The 20,200-nt window shown below is 39.7% G+C and overlaps 2 protein-coding genes across 3 annotated transcripts in view; both read left to right on the forward strand.

The window, feature by feature from the left end:
• The window catches only part of LOC107527939 (WASH complex subunit 2-like), a 58,329-nt gene extending 55,716 nt beyond the window's left edge, over positions 1-2,613 (forward strand). For both annotated transcript variants that reach the window (XM_087824259.1, XM_087824260.1), the window contains 2 exons: positions 13-190; positions 1,904-2,613. In XM_087824259.1, coding sequence (XP_087680385.1) covers positions 13-190; positions 1,904-2,043 — 318 coding nt within the window. In that variant the 3' untranslated portion in view covers positions 2,044-2,613. The remainder of the gene's footprint in view (positions 1-12; positions 191-1,903) is intronic.
• A 15,009-nt stretch (positions 2,614-17,622) lies between these two features.
• Positions 17,623-20,200, forward strand: part of ZFAND4 (zinc finger AN1-type containing 4) — an 83,150-nt gene continuing 80,572 nt past the window's right edge. The window contains 1 exon segment of the mRNA XM_087824261.1: positions 17,623-17,914. Coding sequence (XP_087680387.1) covers positions 17,656-17,914 — 259 coding nt within the window. The 5' untranslated portion in view covers positions 17,623-17,655.

Raw genomic sequence — 20,200 nt, forward strand, 5'->3', positions numbered from 1 at the left:
TACCTTAATAAGGATGATATATTTGCTACAGAAGCAGTTAAACCCTTACAAAAAACAAGGGAGAAGGAAAGAACATTTGAACCCAACTTGTTTGATGATAACATTGATATCTTTGCTGACCTAACTGTAAAACCAAAAGAAAAGTCCAAAAAGAAGGTGGAAGCTAAATCTATATTTGATGATGATATGGGTAAGTATGGTTTGACACAGAGGATATTACCATTCAGTGGCTTAGTGTTTCTCCTGATACCTTTATCTTGGCCTGCTCCTGGAAAATGTTCCCCAGTGGTTTTCCTTTGGCTTGCTGTGTAATCTGGAATTAGGCTGAGGATGGATAAGTAGATGGACTATCATTTTGGTGAAATAGCTTTTAGGTATGATGGAAATCAAGGATTTGAAGGAGCCCAGAATTCGACCTTTAAGTATAATTTAACTTTTATCTTACTGTGCCCCCTGCCAGTTATCTCTGACAAGTCTGAACACTCTGATGTTATGAAAGGAGGATCAGAACTACCCCTCATGTCAAGTTGACAGAGGTTTCTGCCTCAGGCATGATGCAGTTGGTTAAGTCAGAGTTCTAGCTGGAGAAGGGGTGTCAGTGTTCAGAGAATGGAAGGGCAGTTCAGGAGGAGAACAGGACTAAATAGGAAAGCAGGTTATAACTCAGACTTTACATCTCACCAAAGATCTGTGTTTGTAATATGCTCATTTTCACTCCATGGTGTAACAGCTCCATTAATGGGCAAGCCAAATGCCTCATAACCCTAAATGTAGGGCTTCTGAAATGACTTGTGTGTTGGTAGAACTTGGGCTGAGGCCAGATGTATATTTTCTGCTCCCTTCCCTCTCTCTCCCAGGTCGAAACCTGGGGTTAACTGGTAGAAAGCTGGTGTGCTCTGTCTGCATCTGCTTCCCACTACATGGGGTGCAGAGAGACTTTCTTTATTACAAAAGAAGTAATATATACCTGTTATGATAGGTTAATACCATTCAGAAAATGTAAAATGTGGAAAACAAACCCTAGAGGTAACCATTATTGAGAGTTAGGTTGTATTCTTTCAGGTATGCTGATCTTGTTACAGGTTTATATACTTACTTTTTCCAAAATAAGATTGTACTTTACCTATTCTGCTGTTCCTTTTAGTCACTTAAATGTCGCCTTATGTCAGTAGGGATCTGCTCCCCTGTTTTCAGTGGGTGTGTGGTACTGCTTTGTGTTTAGCCTCTAGCCTTTGAGGGTGACCTAGATTGTTTCTCAGTTTTCTCCGTGACAGGTAATGCCATGGTATTTAACATTTGTGTGTGCATATCTATATTTACTCATGATAAAATCTCTGTAAGATAGAATCCTACCAGTAACATTACTGGGTTAGTAAAGTTACTGAGTAAGATGAGTCATGAAACACTAGAGTTAGTGAAACACTAAACACGATGTAGTCAAAAAGATTTAGGATTGAGATGCTTCAGATAGATGCATTTATTCTGAAGAAGGGTGACTTCTATGTTGGATTTCCTTTTGCTTATTTTTATTGCCCTTTCCTTTTAAAATCCAGTGGGGAAAGAATGTTGAAATAAGTATAATGCCCCAGATAGTAAAGTCAGGGGCTGGATCGGAGCTGCAGCTCCTCTTCCCTTTTTCCTCTCCCACATGTGCACACACATACCATCATAGCTGAGAAAATGGTCTTCAGAGAGAACCTGTGACTTGTATGTGATCATAAAACTTAATTAGTAGCAGAGCCAGGATCAGAATCTAAGAGGCTTGGCTCTGTCTTAGTGTTTTTTGGTACCCCATTCTGTTACCAGACTTGAGTCTTTGGGGGTTTGTGTAGATATATCTTACAGCTGTTTTGCTTGCTTGTATGTTGGCCTATTTAGCAATTCTTTTTCTTTCTTTTTAAAGATGATATCTTCTCCTCTGGTATCCAGGCTAAGACAACCAAACCAAAAAGTCGATCTTCACAGGCAGCACCTGAACCAAGAAATGAACAGAAGGTGGCCAACATATTTGATGATCCTTTGAATGCCTTTGGAGGCCAGTAGAGCATACAGGGTATCGCATCTCACTCCTCAGCTGCGTCCTTGAGTTAATAATGCTGTCTTATCTGTTCACTGTCTTAACTGAATTATAAGAAGCAAATACTGAAACAGCGCACTCACTTCTTTCCAAATGCACTTTGTATTTTTCTGCACTGGTTTTAATCATGCTTACTACTGCAAAACAAAAATAAATGTTTCACAGTGTATTTTTTTTAAACTTTTAATTTCATTAGCCTTGGTAGAGCCACATCATTATTTAGGGTGTATTAGGGAAGAAACTTATTTGTGCCTTTCATGGGTGGGCAAGGAATCCCAGAGGTGGCAAGCAAATGCCAGACTGATGACCAGGAGGCTTCCTTATTTATGGACGGGAGCCGCATCTTAGAGCCTGGGCAGATGATAGAGGAAGAGGCCGAGAGATTACCTACTTCACGAGTCTTTGCAATAGGAGAGAAGGTTTCCTCTGATTCCACTGAGGTTTCTTTTAATATCTCTACAGGTCCGCTAAGGGAAGCTTTGACAAACTATGGCCCTTCACTATGTTTTTGAAAATAAAGTTTTATTGGAACACAACCATACCCATTTATTTACATATTGTCTGTGGCTGTTTTACCCTACCTGTAATGCCAGAATTGAGTAGTGACAAAGGCTGGATGGCCAACAAAGCCTAGAATACTGGCTATCTGGTCCTTTACAGAAATACTTTGCTGATCCTTGCTCTCAGACATCCATTTCCATTCCTTGGAGCTTTGCATTTTGTAAAAGATGCAGAATGAACCCAGGTAACTGCAGGGGGAGTACGGAGGCTGGAGATGTCAGCCTCTAGAGCGGCGCAGTTCCTTGGAGCTCTGCACTTGCGGAGTGTTCTGTGGCCGGTGCCCATTGCGGCAGCCGCTGGCCACGGGGAGGGCTGCCCGCGCCGCCTGTGTTCTCCGGTGCGTGCCATCGCGGTGCTCCGCAGTGTCTGTGACAGTGGCACCGTCCTGTGGGCAAGGTCGGCGTCACCAGCCCTGAAGCCGTCACCGTCCTCCTCGGGCGCTATAACATCGCTCATCGTGTAGTGACAGGTTTTGTGCGGCTCCCGCCCAGCAGCTGCTGGCCTCGGCGCCCTGCGTCCGTGCGTCCGTCCGCCCCTGCCCCTTGGTCCGTCCGCCTCTGCCCCTTGGTTATTTGTGTAGCTTCCGCTGAGTCCGAGCCCACTGTGCTGTCTGACTCGTTGAGCATTTGTCAAACATGGTGTTCTGTTAGAGTGATCAAATCTGATCTGCCACTAGGATTGATTCCAGGGAATTCAGGAGAGAGAGGAATAGAGAGAGTTAGGAAATATGCAAATTGCTATTTTGAGAGGTTTGAAAGGGAAGGGAACTTACATTTACTGGCCCTGCGGCAGGCGCTTTTCATGTTCCTTTATTCAGTCTCTGTAACTAAGGTAGGTAATGTCCTCATTTTACAAATAAGGCAGAAATCTGGAAGCAGAGTAGACTAGTGGAACAGGTTCAGATTTTTTGAGACTTAAGTCTGGGCCATTTGTTTTCCTTTCCTAGCTTTTATTTGTTCTTTTGTCAAGTAGGGTTTCAGTACAACTTTGCAGGAATGTGAGGGGAGAGAATATGCGGGTCGCATATTGCCCGCAGGCCGGGACGCTGGAAGCGCCCAGGCTCCGGAAACCTGCCCCGGGGGCCTGGGGCTCCCCTCGCCACCCGGCCCACCCGGCCGTCCCGGCAGCCCGTGCGCGGTCTCCGGCCGCCCGCCTGGGCGCTGGTCAGGTGTCTGCTTAGTAATAAAGGGTCAACATCCGGGCCACTCCTAACCGACAGCCGCCGCGGAACGCGGGGAGCGCCGGCTCCCCAGCAACCGCCGGCGCCGGCGGCCCGGCCTGATTGGAGGGCAGCGTGAGCGGCGGCGAGCGATTGGGTGGGTGTCACAAAGGGGCGGGGCGCGGCCGGCGGCGTTGCTCTTCTGTGCGCTCCGCGGGCACCGAGCGAGCGGACCGACAGCCGGTGAGGGCGAGCGGGCCGGATGGGGAGGGCGCCCGGAGCCGCGGGCCGCTGAGCCGGCCGCGCTGCTGCTGCTGCAGCTGCCGCCGCCGGGGCCATAGAGCGGCGCGGCCCCTGGGCGCAGCGCGGGCGGGCCGCCCCTCGGCCGCCTCTCGCTGTGCTCGCCGCCGCTGCTGAGACGCGCGCGGCGCTGTCTCCGCGCAGCCACAGCCTCCACTTTGCCTCCCTCTGTGAGCGCGACGCCGGGCTCCCGCCGCCACACCGGGCCGCGCCCCGAGTCCCGGCCTGACGCGGAGCCCGGTCGCTGTCCTCCAGGTCAGGCCAGGCCCCGCAGGGCCTGCGCACCGGAGCCGCTGGCGGAGCACGGGCCGCGCAGGTGACTCGGGCGTCTGTACACTCGCGGCTCCCGTTCCCCTGGGAGACGGTTCCAGGCGGGAGCAGGGTGCGGTGCGAGGTGTGCTGCCGCGCTCCTGTAGCGTGTGTCTGAGACGGGTATTTTCACACCTTAGTAAAAACAGTCGTTTAATAGGCACTGTTTAAAAGAGAACCAACTGCTCCTAGGTGGCAAATATTCTTTAGAACGGGATAAAGCTGATTCCGAGTCACTGAAATTACGAATTCAGCGCTGTTACAGGTTGTATGTTTAAGAACTTTTTCAGAAGAGGTGAGGAAAACGTTTGGGAACTCGATTTAGAAATGCTTTTTGATTCCATTACTCTTAATAGCTAAGTATGCTTTTAAAAGTATTGGTAAAAATCCTGGAAGTACTTTTCTCTGCCTGCCTTCCTTTCCCCTTCTGTTTTCCGCCGAGCCTTCCCGGCCCCACGCCCCCGGCTGAGCTTGGACGCTGCTTCTAATACTGGCCCGGGCTTTGGCCTGCTGGCTTCTGTTTGCCCCTCTACCGTCTTCTAATTCTCCAGTCAGTTTAACGAGATTTAATGGCCTAATTTCGTCCTCTGTTACAGTGATTTCTACTGCTGAGGAGAAATAGAGCTATTTTCTTGAGGCATACATTTCAGTTTTGAATTTGGTTACCAACCTTGCTGCTTTTTAGATACTGATTTTACCCCATTGATTACGGCCCAAAACTATGGTGGGTGTTGCAGCACAATTAATGCTGTACTAGGTTGCTGTTTTTCTTTTAGCCCATACTTTATCAGTTCTCATGGTAGATGGACTTCTAAATCTGTCTTTCTGTTACCTTCTCCCATCTCCAGCTTATTTGTTATTACATTCAGGGTATTGCTGTGGAAGAGTATTGTGGTGTGCTCCTTTTGTCTTCCATCTGTAAGTTCCTTGGTCAGGCAGTGGCCACCCATGCCTTTACTTCTGTAACACTCATTTCAGCATTCCTGACCCTGACTTTTGTTGCTAGAGCTGCCACTGTGTAGGTAGGAATGCTGTTGGCTTTGGGGGGACAGGTACTGCTAATTCTGTAGTACATTTCTTATTTAATTTAGCATGGTAAGTATGTTCTTAAGAATCCACATGCTATCCAAAATTATATTTAAAAGGCAGTTGTTTCAGTGAGGAGAAAGAAGAGTCAGGGGTTAGCTTCATACGAAGTCATTTTTCCTATATGTATTTCAATGTATTAAAAATATAAGAAACAAATCTGAGCAATACAGCCATTTAGTTTGCTTTTAAGAGCAATAACCCTTTACTGCTATCACCAGCAGCATTATTAGCTCAGTACTTTGTATCCTTATATTTATTACTCATTATTTTGATAAATATATAACAGCACTCAAAACAGCTGTGCTGCCAGCAACAGCTTTTCTTCCTGTGATGCCATCTCTTTAGGACCATGAGCAGTTTTCACAATGTAATTCAGATTCCCTAATTAATTAATTATACTTCCAGTTAGTATTATAAAAACTCACATTGTAGCAGAAATCACTGTATATGCCTATATTTTATAAGTTGGATAAACTTTGGTGGACTAAGTTTGGAGTGAATCATAACATGATTCCCGTGGGAAACCAACAAATATTCAGAGCACAACCAGCCATTCCTTCATGTCTAAATCAGGGATAATGCATTTTCTATATCATAGGTTTGTTCTAGGATCAATTGAGATGGAATATTTATGTACTCTTTTATTGAACAAACCTTTAGTGAATACCAATATGTACAAAACACTATGCTAGGTGATGGGATGGTAAATCAGATGTGGTCCCTCCCTTAATTAGCTTACAGTTGAGTAGAGTAAGAAAGCCATGTGGAAAATGAAATTAATTTTAATGGGTGCAATATATGACAGAGATGTAGGGGTGCAAAGGAGAGTAACCATAAAAGGTTTCATGGAATAGTTGGTATTTGAGCTGAGTCTTGAAAGATGATTAGGTATTTGTCAGGTAGCCAATTGTATTGATGGCAGTGAGTAGAGCAAAGCAGGAGGAATGATAATAGAGACTGATGTGTTCCAAAACTGCAGGTGCAAATGATTAGAGGACAGAGGTACCAGAGGTGTTACGGGGTGAGATGATGTATGTGTATGAATAATTACCAAGGTGGAGACTGTACAACAAGAAGGAAGGAGGCTTAAAGGGAAGATGATTAGTTTGGATAAGTCAGATTTCAGGTGTCTGTTGTCACTATTTCAGATGCTTATGGGATATAATGCCTATAGAATGGAGATGTAGGTTATAAATAAAACCAGCCTTTAAAAATAACTGCTCTTTTAAATAAATTGCTATGAAAAGTGCAGTGACTTCAGTGATATCTCATATTCTTTGGGGGAAAAAGTAAAGAATTTATCACCCATTTTTCTTTACTCTTGCACCTCCCTATTGTTCACTTTTTGTTTATCTAGGCTTGCTTACTGGTATCCTTCTTCCACTCTGAGGCTTTACCCATTCTGAAATACATTCAAAAATTTACCCACTTTTGGACTACATCAAATAAAAAAATTTTTGCACTGTGAAGGGAACCATCAACAGAACGAAAGACAACCTACTGAATGGGAGAATGTATTTGCAACTTATACATCTGATAAGGGGTGATATTCAGAATATATAAGGAACTTACACTACACAACTTGACACCAAAAAACCCCCTAAAGAACCCAATTAAAAAATAGGAGACTTTAATAGACATTTTTCCAAAGAGGACATACTGATGGCCAACAGACATATGAAAAGATGCTCAGTATCACTAATCAGGGAAGTGGACATTAAAACCACAGTGAGGTATCATCTCATACCTCTCAGAATGGCTATCATTAAATCAACAAATAATTGCTGATGATGTGGAGAAAAGGGAACCCTCATACATTTTTGGTGGGATTATAAATTAGTGCAGCTACTATGGAAAACTGTGGAGATTTCTCAAAAATAAAAAATAGAGCTGCTCTACAATCTAATACCACTTCTGGGTATTTATCCAAAGAATACAAAAGTGCTAATTTGAAAAGATATGTATACACCCCTGTGTAATTGCAGCATTACTAGTAATAACCAAGATATGGAAGCAACCTAGATGTCTGTCAATAAATGAGTGGATAAAGAAGATGTAGTATATAGATAACAATAGATATAGACAACAAGCTGATGTTTGACGAAAGGGAGGAGAGAGGGAGGGAGTATATGAATTTAAAAAGTCTATTTAAAAAACACACCAGCATTGAATCCCTAGTGGTTGGTACCTAATTGATATCTCAGTAAATATTTATTGGAAGAATATTTCATTTGCAAATCATCAGTGCAGTTAGATAACATGAGGTTAAAATGTTTACGTGCCTCTAGGAAATACTTCCCAACATATTCTTTGAGGCATTACCTTGATACCAAAACCAGACAAAGGCATATAAAGAAAACTAGATCAGACTTCTGGTCAAGATGGCAGAGAAGGTAAATGTGGTACTCACATCCTCTCACAACCACATCAAAATTACAACTAAACTACAGAGTAACCATCATTCGGAACCACTTGAAATCTAGTTGAATACAGCTCCTACAAATAAGGATATAACAAAGCAGCCAGGTTGAGACTGGTAGGAAGGATGGAGATGGAACTGGTTGGTCCCACACCCACATATGGCAGTTAAAAATTGAGAGGGTTATCTCATCTGTGGAGGTTCCCCCCCTTGTGGAGTGAGGGGTCCTGGCCCCACACCAGCCTCCCCCTCCTCACTGCCCCCAAGTCCAGAGTTCCAGTGCTGGGAAGATAACTTCTGGTTGTGAAAACAAGCAGGAATTGTGGCAGAGTGAGATAGAGGACTGCTGAAATCCCAGGTGTTCCTCTTAAAGGACCCATGCACATACTTACTTGGATTAAGTTGCCCTGAGCTCCAACACTGGGACAGCAGCTCAGAAGGTGCCAGAGACATATACAGGGAGGAACTGAGTTGTCTAAGATCAGGGCAAGGGCTAGAGAGGCAGCTTTCTCCCAGCCATAGATGCTGGCAGAGGCCATTGGTTCTTTGCTAGGCCCTCACCCCGTAGATCCTGCAGGTGGGCACCATATTTGAGTCTTCATTAGCTAGGCTAACACTGTGCCCTCTGCCTCTTGCTAAGTGGTCCCAGCCTTGTACTTGCAGCAGCTGGCTTTGGTTCACAGCTTAGCCTATCCCAGGCACTTTCAAGCCCAACACAAGTAGCAGCCACCTGCAGATTGCTTTGTAACTCATTCTGGGTTGCCCCATGCAGGCCACAGGCAATGACACCTTGGCCTGCACCTCCTAGGAGGCCCCAGACCCAGCGCACCAATAGACAGCTTCAGACCATGCTGAAGTACCACCTAAACACCTGCAAAGCGACACAGTCAAGGGGCAGACTCAGCAGGCACCAGAGCCCTGCTAAATCAAGTCCTGCTTGGTGGGGTCCCCCTCTGCACAGCAGATTCTCTGACCTGGTGTCAGTCAGTCCTTGCAGCTGATTATTGGCGTGGGGGTAAATCCCACCCATTTATATGCCAGTAGTCATCAAGGCTCAACTAGAACAGGTAAGTGTACACCGCCAATGTGGAGCGGGGTGCACTTGGAGAACCCAGATCAGGTGACCAGGGAGGCTGGGCCACTAGGGCTTTCAGGACAACCTACTACATAAGGCCACTCTACCAAGACTGGGAGATGTAACAGCTCTACCTAATACATAGAAACAAGCACAGGAGGACAACCAAAATGAGACAAGGAAACATGTCCCAAATGAAAGAACAAAACAAAACCCCGGAAAAAGAACTAAACAAAATGGAGACAAGCAGTCTAGCAGAGTCAGGGTTTGAAACACTGGTTTATAAGGATGCTCAGTGAACTTAGGAAAATAGATGAACTTAGAACTTCAACAAAGAGATAGGAAAAATAACTGGAGATAGACAACATAACCAGTCAGAAATGAAGAATACAATAACAAATGAAGAATACATTACAGGGATCAACAGTAGATGAAGCAGAGGATCAAATCAACAATTTGGAAGATAGGGAAGCAGAAAACAGAACAGCAAAAATAAAAAAGAATCCTCCAATGTGAGGATAGTATAAGGAAGCCTGGACAACTTTTAAGTGTACCAACATTTCCATCATGTGGGTGCCAGAAGGAGAAGAGAGGGAGCAAGTATTGAAAACCCATTTGAAAAATAATAACAAAAAACTTCCCTAACCTGGTGAAGGAAATAGAAATACAAGTCGAGCAAGTGCAGAGAGTTTCAAACAAGATGAACCCAAAGACGCTCACACCAAGACACATAATTAAAATGCAAAAGGGTAAAGATAAACAGAATCTTAAAAGTAGCAAGAGAAAAAAAGTTACCTACAAGGGAGCTCCCATGACTGTCAGCTGATTTTTCAACAGAAAGTTTGCAGACCAGAAGGATTGACGCTAATATTCAAAGTGATGCAAAGCAAGGGCCTATAACCAAGATTACCCAGCAAAGAGATCATTTAGATCAAAGGACCAAGAACTACTCAGTCAAGAAAAAGCTAAAGGAGTTCATCACCATCAAACCAGTATTACAAGCAATGTTAACACTTTTTCTTTAAGAACAACAACAAGGAAAAATATCAAAAACATGAATAATGGAATGGCAATAAATACACATCTATAAACAATTTCTTTAAATGCATGGATTAAATGCAATCAAAAGAGGTGGCTGAATGGATAAGATGATAAAACTATTACACGTGTTATCTATAAGACTCAGTTCAGATGGAAAGACAGTTTGAAAGTAAAGGGATGGAAAAGATATTTCATGAAAATGGAAACAAACTACAAAGCTGGGGTAGCATTACTTATATCAGTCAAAATAGACTTTAAAACAAAGGCTATAATTAGACAAGAAAGGACCCAGCAATTCCACTTCTGGGTATTTATCTGAAGAAACCCAAAACATTAAATTAGAAAGACATTACAACTATATGTTAATTGCAGCATTATTTACAATAGCCAAGATATGGAAGCAACCTAAGTGTCCATCAATAGATGAATAGATAAAGAAGTGGTGCATATATTCAGTGGAATATTATTCAGGCATAAAAAAGAATGAAATCTTGCCATTTTCAAACATGGATGAACCTAGAGGGTATTGTGCTGAGTGAAATAAGTCAGAGAAAGGCAGATGACATTTCACTTATATATGTAATTTTAAAAACAAAAGTGAACAAGCAGTCCAGAAACAGACTCATAGATACAGAGAACATTTTGACAGTTGCCAGATGAGAGGGGCATGGGGGGATTGGTGAAAAAGATGAAGGGAATAAGAAGTACAAATTGGTAGTTACAAAATAGTCATGGTGATGTAAAGTACAGCACAGGGACTATAGTTAATAATATTGTAATAAGTGTGTATGGTGTCAGATGGGAACTAGATTTAGCAGGGTGATCACTTTGTAAGTTATACAAATGAAACATATAATATTGTATATCAACTGTAATTGAAAAATAAAATATTAAAATTAAAAAAACACACTAGATCAATATTTATTATGGATTTAGACAGGAAAATTCTCAAAAATACTAACAAACCAAATCTAGCAATATATAGGTGTGGGCAAATATAGGTTTACAGTTGTGAGTACATGAAATACAGCACTTATTCTTGTGTTATTACTTATTAATGTATTTATTGTTATTAATAACTTTATGCCTACCCCGTATATAAAGGATTATACACCGTATACAAATAGAATTTATCCTAGGAATGTAAAACCTTATCCTAGGAGTGTAAAACTTACGTTCAACATCAATGTAATACACCATCTTATAGAATAAGAGACAAAATCCACATGATCACCTCAATAGACTCTGGAAAGACAAGCAGTTGTTAAACTCTAACACACAAACACCTAAACACCTGATAAATGTCCTCTGTGAAAACCCCATAGCTAAAATCATACCTTGTGATGAGGACTGGATGCTTTCTCCCTACACTCAGGAATAAGACAAGAATGTCTGCTCTCACCCTTTAGTTTCTTTTTAATTTTATTTATTTATTATTTTTTCCATCACCATCTCACCATTTATTTTCAGCTTTGTTTTGGAGATTCTTAGTAGGACAATTAGATAAGAAAAGGAAATAAAGAGCCTCAAGATTGGAAAGGAAGTAAAGATCTCTGTTTGCAGATCACATAATCTTGTTTGTGGAAAACCCCAAGGAATCCACTAAAAATACTTTTAGAACTAATAAAAGTTTTTACCAAGGTTGCAGTGTACACAATCAACATATTAAAATCAACTTTATATCTGTACTAGCAATGAACAATCTGAAAGTGAAACTAAATTTTATTTCAATAGCTTCAGAAAGGATAAAATTCTTAGGAATACTTTTTAAAAAAATTCAAAACTTGTACTCTAAAAAACATAAAACGTTGAAAGTTTTTAAAGAAGTTATAAATAAACAGGAAGACCTCAAATATTTGTGGATTAGAAGACTTAATATTGCCAAGATGGTAATATTCTACAAGTTAACCTGAAGACTCAATAGAATTCTTATCAAAATCCCAACTGGTATTTTTGCAAAGTAGACAAGCTGACCCTAAAATTCATATGGAAATTCAAGGGACCCAGAATAGTTAACAGTCAGTCATGAAAGAACAAATGAGAGGAATCAAACGTTCTGATCTCAAAACTTACTACAAAGGTAAAAAGATAGTGGTATTGATATAAGTGTAGACATATAGATCAATGGCATAGAATTGAGGGGCCAGAAAGAAGTAAACCTTCACATTTATGGTGAATTAGTTTTCAACAGGGTGCCAAGACAATTCAACACAGAATAGTCTTTCCAACAAATGTTGCTGAGACAACTGGTTTTTTACTTGCAAAAGAATAAAGCTGGACCCGTTTCACACAAAAATTAATTCAGAGTGAACTAAAGACCTAAATGTAAGGGCTATACCTGTTTTTAAGATAAATCATCTGTCAGTACCTACATCAATATTGTCTTATATGGTACAAACTTGTCTTTTATGATACACTGTACATGTTACACGTATTATTAACACTAGACATCAAACATGAGATGTGAAAAATTCATATTTATTTATAGACATAAAGATTCATGCATTGATAACAAAGAAGCAGCAATACGATTGCTTTATGGTAGCCTAGTGTAACTGATGCAATTGCTTCACAATAGCCTAGCCTGTACACTAATGAGGCATACTGTATGGTAATGAAATTCTTTGAAAGCAAAGTTATAAAACAGTAAGAAAACATTAATTTTATATTAAATATCAGTCACCTAAGCCTATGGAAGGATAGGCTATCCACTTCCATACAAGTCTTGCACTCACGATGAATACTTACATAGTTCTTGCCACACAGTTATCAGATTTTCACACAAATTCACACATACAGCAGATAAGCTTACTAACCGTAAGGCTTGATGGTGATTTACTGCTCCTGAAGTGGAAGTGAATCAGTATCACCTTCATCCCCGTCTTCATAGTGAGCAGGCTGAGGACGGGGAAGGAGAGGGTTGGTCTTGCTGTCTCTAGGGTGACCGGGCCAGGAGATGTGGAGGAGGGGGGAGGGGAAGCAGTAGAGGCAGGCCCACTTAGTGTAACTTTCTGAAAATACACCGAATATTCTGTCTGACCGTTTTGCTCTTTCATTTCTCTAAAAATGTTTCTATGCACTTCCAATCCTTCCACTGTTTTCTTTAGTATTGGTACCTGTGTTATAGAAGGGTCCATGTCGTAAAAAAGTCAAAAGCAATCTCGAATAATTGAAACCCTTTTGCTAAATTGCCTAACATTAACTGTTTTTTTAGCACTGCTTTTTCTGTATCTTCCTCATCGTTTGACACTGTTTCAGAAGAACGCATCTCCATCAAGTTATTTTCTGTTAATTCCTCTCGTGGTGTTTATTAGCTCTTGAATTTCTCTAAGATCTGTATCTTGAAACCTGCCCCCTCCTTTTTTGCCATATCCACAACCTCATGATTTCCTTGATTGGCTCTGTCATAAATCCTGTGAAGTCATGCACAACATCTGGACAGTTTTCTTCAGCAGGAATTTATTGTTTTGGGCTTGATAGTTGCATGGCTTTCTCTGTAACAATGATGATGCCTTCAATGGTGTCATCCTTGCAGACTTTCATGATGTCCTGTCAGGGTTCTTTTCCATAGCATTGATAATCTTTTCCATTAAGTACTAATGATCCTTAAAGGTCCTTATGGCCCTCTGATCTAGAGGCTGAATTAGAGATGTTGTGTTGGTGTCAAGTAGACCATTTTGATGCCTTTGATGTTGAATTTATGGGATTCTGGGTGGCCAGAGTCATTGTCCAATATCAAAAGAACTTTAAAAGGTAGTCTCTTACTGGCAAGGCACTTTCTTCAGCGAAAGCATTGATGGAACCAGTCCAGAAAAAGGGCTCTCATCCAGGCCATCTGGTGTGCAACCAAAAGACTGGCAGCTGGTTTTTATCTTTTCCTTTCAAGGCTCAGGGATTAGTAGCTTTATAGATAAGGTCCTGATTATAAATCCTACTGCATTTGCACAAAACAGTAGAGTTAGTTTATCCCTTCCTATCTTACATTCTGGTGTTTGTTTTTTTTCCTTATTAATAAATGTCTTTTTTGGTATTTCTCCCCCACCCCCAAATAGGGCACCTTTGTCTGTATTAAAAACCTGTGAGGTAGATATCCTTTCTCAATGATTTTCTTAATGGCATCTGGGAACTTGTCTGCTCTTCTTAGTTAGCAGAAGCTCCTTCTTTTGTTATCTTGACATTTTTAAAGTCAAACCTCTTTCTAAAGTTATTAAACCACCCTTTCCTGCCATTAAATTCTCCAGCTCTAGATCCTTCACCTTCCTTTTGCTTTAAGTTGTCATATAATGAATGACTTCAATTTTTCTCAAGTAAAGTCTATAGGTATGCCTTTCTTATAGCTATCTTGCACCCACATTAAAGCTACATTTTCAATACAAGATAAAAAGGTATTTTGTAAAAAGTGCAGTTTTTGTGCCTGCTGGTGTAGCTGCAGCAACGGGTTCACAAATTTCTTTCTTTTTTTTTTTTTACAGTGGTCCTTATGCTGGATTCATTTATCTTGAAATGGTGGGCAACTGCAGCAATTCAGCTTTTTCTTGTAATATGACTTTTCTCTATTTCTTGGGAGCATTTCCAGCATTACTAGTGGCACTTTGTATGGGTCTTACGGTGTTATTCAAGGTTTATGGTATTACACTCACTGTGAGGAAAAATATGTGAGAATTTTGAGAGATTACTTTTTACTATGATACGCAGTTTACTGGAGAGACAAACTGCTTACATGGCGATGATTAGTATCTCATAGCAGTTTAAGCAGATGCTAACGACACTAACAATAGGAGGTAACTACAAAATTATTATAGTAGTACAGTATGTACTGCAGTTAATTTTATGCAGTTATGCTTTAATATTACACATTTATATTTGTTTTTGTTTCTCTCAACTGAATGGTGGTGTGTATGGTCTGTGTGTGCCTAAGTTTTGATAAATTTTAACTTTGTATAATAGATTTGTGTATATTTTGTGGTAATAAATGATAAACTAGTTTCTACATATATACACATTTGTAAATATATCTTATAAACTGATTTCAGAGAGAGGAAGGGAGAGGGAGAGAGAGATAGAAACATCAATGATGAGAGAGAATCATTGATCTGCTGCCTCCTGCAAGCCCCCTACTGGGGATCAAGCCAGCAATCCAGTCATGTGCCCTGACCAGGAATTGAACTGTGATCTCCTGGTTCATGGGTTGATGCTCAACCACTGAACCACACCGGCTGGGCTCTACATATATTTTTTGCATTCATAACATACTGAACTTTTTTTTCTTTTTTTCTCTCCAATATTTCAGGGCTACATGGTTTGTGAGTTTTTCAAATTGTCACAAATCTCCAAAATTTTTAAAAATATATTTTAAAAATCTGCATATAAGTGGACCTGCACAGTTCAAACCTGTGCTGTTCAATGGTTAGCTGTAAAGTAAAACTTTATTACCTTGGATTAGGCAAAACTTTTAAAATATGACACCAAAAGCACAAGCAACAAAAGAAAAATAGCCAAATTGGATTTTATTAAAATTAGAAACTTCATGCTTCAAAGGACACCATCAAGATAGTGAAAAGACAACCCTTCAAGTATTTGCGAATCATATATCTGTTAAGAGGCTTCTATTTAGAAAACATAAAAAATCCTTACAACTCAATAACAAAAAGACAACCCAATTAAAAGTGGACAAAGGATCTGAATAGATGTTCTGAATAGACATTTCTGTAAAGAAGGTATACAAATGACCAATAAGCACATAAAAAGATACTCAATATCATTAGTCATTAAAGAAAGGCAAGTCACAACCACAATGAGGTACTACTTCACACCCACTAGTACAGCTTTAATAAAAAAGACAAGGATGTGGGGAAATCAGCACCCTCATTTATTGGTGGGAGTGGAAAATGCAAATCAGCACCCTCATTTATTGGTGGGAATGGAAAATGCAAATCAGCACCCTCATTTATTGGTGGGAATGGAAAATGCTTCAGACTACTTTTGAAAACAGTTTGATAGTTCCACAAGTTGCTAAATGTGGTTACCACATAACCCAGTAATTCTAGTCCCAGTTATATATGGAAGAGAAAGGAAAACATATGTCCACACAAAAACTTGTAATTGAATGTTCTCATAGCGTTTTTCATAATAGCCCAAAATTGGAAACAACCAAAATGCCCATCAACTGATGATTGGATAAGCAATATTTATTTAGCAATTAAGAAAAAAAGAATGAAGTACTGATACATCCTAAAACATGGATGAACTTTGAAAACATTATGCCAAGTGTAAGAAGCCAGTCACAAAAGACTACATATGTATGATTCTATTTAAGTGAAATGTCCAGAATAGGCAAAATTATAGGGACAGAAAGTAGATTAGTTGTTGCCTAGGGCCAAGAGGGAAAGGAGAATTTGGGAGTGATGTCTAAAGAGTATTGAGTTCCTTTCCTAGGTGATGAAAATGTTCTAACAAAGATTGTGGTGATGGTTATACAATTTTGTGAACATACTAAAAACCAGTAAGCTTTAGACTTTAAATGGGTGAGTTCTATGGTATATAAATTATATCTAGGTAAAGCTATTAAAAAGATCTACCTACCTTTTCAGGAAGATGTATATCATCTCTCTTCTAGTTTATGTTTAAGACCCCCTTCCTTTATGAAGATTTTGTTGATTAATAGCAATTTTTATTATTATTCCTATTCTTCTAATTACACACTTGTGATGTATCTTAGTGCTTCTGTTGGTTGTGTTTGTCTCTTGTATTTATTAGTCATTGTATGTTTGTGTGTAGAGATTATGTTTAATGTCCTTTACCAATATTAACTATCTCAATGCTATACTGATAAATAGCTCTGGAAATCCAAATCCTCATTGATTATTTAGTGATTCCTATTTTTAAGGAAACTATTAAGATGATTGCTATTCCATTTATTCAGTGTGATTCAAATGTATAGTGACTATGAAATTATGCTTTGTATGGGTTAGAAAACATAATTTACATATTTTAGAACAGGCTATGGATAAATTTTTCAAAGTTTTGCGAATGTATACCTATGTGTTGAGTTTGTTGGTTCAGATATTATTAATAAGAAAACATATTTGTTGAGCATGTACTATATATAACTGCTGAGCTCTAGTAAGATAGAGAAAATTATTGCAAATATACCTGTTTGTTTTTTCAGTCCTCACCCAAGGATATTTTTTCCATTGCTTTTTAGAGAGAGTGGAAGGGCGGGGAGAGAGAGAGAGAAACATCAGTGTGAAAGAGACACATTGATTGGTTTTCCCTTGCTCGGGATGGTGCCTTGCCCTTGGCCAGAATCAAACCTGGGACCCTTCAGTCTGCAGGCTGACACTCTAACCACTAAGCCGAACTGGCTAGTGCCAAATATACCTGTTTTTAATGATCTTGTATTCTAATGGAGGTGGGGGGAATGATTTCAGAGACAAATGTGAGAAGTTTAGGATTAGACAAATTAAGCATTAAATGAATTCTGGGGCTGTCTGGAAGATTGATTGGGCCATAGTTGTTCAGAAAATTTTTATGGAGGAATGAGACTTTCAGATAGGCTTCTTAAAAAGATTATTCTTGTTTTTTAGGTACTAAACTCAAAACATGAACAATGATATATATTACCAATGTTCAAAGCTGATTTGGCTAGAACTGGAATATAGTTGCCTTCTACATATTCCAGAGGATTTAGCAAAGTCAAAGTAATGGATAACAGAAGAGATCCTCCATTCTTCAATGAAGATAACGTGGGGCCATTTTACTACAAGCTTCTTTTCTATACCATGGAGCTCTTCATTGAAACATTGACTGGAACATGTTTTGAACTGAGAGTTTCACCATTGGAAGCTGTTATTTCTGTGAAAGCAAAAATTCAAAGATTGGAAGGTACTTCTCTTTTTGCCCCCTTCTTTATTTTTAGGATATGAGGATTATATTTGTTGATCAAGAGTGTATAATAACTTTAACTTTTCTTACAGAGAAAATGTCAAGCATACGTGGAATTAGAAAGTATAGGATAATGAGCCCCCTATAGCCCTTCCTCAGCTTCAACAATTACCAGTTCATGAGCTGTCAGTACCATTCCTGCATTCCCCTACCTCATTCCTCTGCTACCAGAGCTTTTTGAAGCAAATCCATGGTATCATGTTAATGGTGTGAAATAATATTTTAAAATAGTTTTTCAACAGGTTACGATGAAATGCAACTTACCTACCACTTTTAATGGGAAACAGTAATTGAGTTTGCTTTGAGAATGTGCAGATTTTCTGAGAAGAGTTTTTGGCTTACATTTACATATATTTGAAGTTTTCTCAGTGTAGCAGGGGTACTGAATATTGTACAATATCTCTTTTGTGGTTTGTGTGTTTGTATAAAGTGTCATAAATTACTTTGTGTAAAATTAGAGTATTTTTCTTTGTACTTTGGATATTTCTGAAATAAATGGTGTTTGCCTTTATAGTTGTTAAAATTCAGTTTTGACCAGAAAATTAAATTGTTCCATATAACGCTAAATGGATCTTTGCTTTTTGGGTCAGCTGAAATTTGCTTGTAAAGGTAGTAGCTAGCATCACCTTCCAGCCTAGTTTAAGTTCAAAACTGTAGAAGGATGAGGAGGGTTGGAATTTTTTGTTTGTAAAGTCAAGAACCTAGGTATCTGAGCTTCTGAGTATTTGCTGTTCCACCAGTAACTAACTTCTTGTCCTCGGTAGGAGGAGGCATTGGCAGGGTAAAACCAGTGCTTTATAGTTGTTAGACAGTTGAATCCTAGGTTATGCAATTAGAAATTATTGGGAAATTAAATGAGGTAATATGTAAAATGCCTATTGTCTTAGTTGGCTTGTACTGTCGTAACAAAATACCATAGACTGGATGGCTTAAAGAACAGAAATTTATTTTCTCACAGTTTTGTGGGCTGAAAGTCAGATCAGAATACCAGCATAGTCAGGTCCTGATGAGGGCTTTCTGACTTGTAGCCATCCACCTTCTCACTGCATCTTCACATGGAGACAGGTGGAGGGAGAGGGAGAAAAAGAGGCTGCTCTGGCATCTTCTTACAAGGGCACTGATTCCACCATTAGGTCCTCACCTTCATGACTTCATTTCTCTGATAGCTCCAAGAAAAGTTGTTGGTGGTTAGTTTATTCAGCTTTTTTCTTGTTGTAAGGATGGTGGTGGCAACTTACATGCTCTTTACATGTTGTAGTTGAAACTGGAAGTCCCAACTTTCTTTTTTTTAAATCCTCACCTGAGTATATTTTTTCCATTGATTTTCTAGAGAGAGTGGAGGGAAGGGGGGGGCAGGGAAGAGTGAGAGAGAGAGAGAGAGAGAGAGAGAGAGAGAGATCGATGTGACTGAGACACATCTATCAGTTGCCTCCAACTTGTGCTCTAACCAGGGCTGGGGATCAAGCCCGCAATCGAGGTATGTGCCCTTGACTGGGAATTGAAACCCGAACCCTTGTCTGTGGGCCAACAATCTAACCACTGAGCCAAACCAACCAGGGCTCAACTTTCTTTTTAATGTTATAAGTTATGATTTAAAATTTCCTTTCAAGAACTGTGTTAGCTAACCTACAAGTTTTTAAGTTGAATTTTATTGTCATTAAATTGTGTTTGTTTTGCCAAAGTATTTCTTTTATCTTTTAAAAGTTATAATAGTCAGGGGCTTTGCAACCACAAAAATATATAGGATTAGATAGATTTGATCACTTTTTATATTTTATACACATTCCCAGTATTCTGACTAATAATACTGAACATGTTTTCATTTGTCTCTAAGTTCTAGCAAACTCTTTCTCCCCATTTTAAATTTACATATTGTAAAATTAACTATTTTTAGTATTGTATTAGTTTACTAGGGCTGCCAAAGCATGGTACCACAAACTGAGTGGCTTAACGAACAGAAGTTTATTATTTCACAGTTCTAGAGGCTAGAAACCCAAGATCAAGGTAGCCCATTCTGTTTATACTTGAGTACTGTTCCATTGTATGGATATGGATATGCCACACTTACTCATTTTGAGTTGAAGGTCATTTATATTGTTATCAGTTTTTGGTGATTATGAATAAATCCATTGTAAATGTTCATGTACAGTTTTTTATGGGAACATAGGTTTTCATTTCACTTGGGTAAATACCTAGGAGTGGAATTGCTGAGTGGTATAGTAAGTG

The sequence above is a fragment of the Miniopterus natalensis genome, chromosome 14, assembly GCF_054644295.1.
Source record: "Miniopterus natalensis isolate mMinNat1 chromosome 14, mMinNat1.hap1, whole genome shotgun sequence".
Lineage (NCBI taxonomy): Eukaryota > Metazoa > Chordata > Mammalia > Chiroptera > Miniopteridae > Miniopterus > Miniopterus natalensis.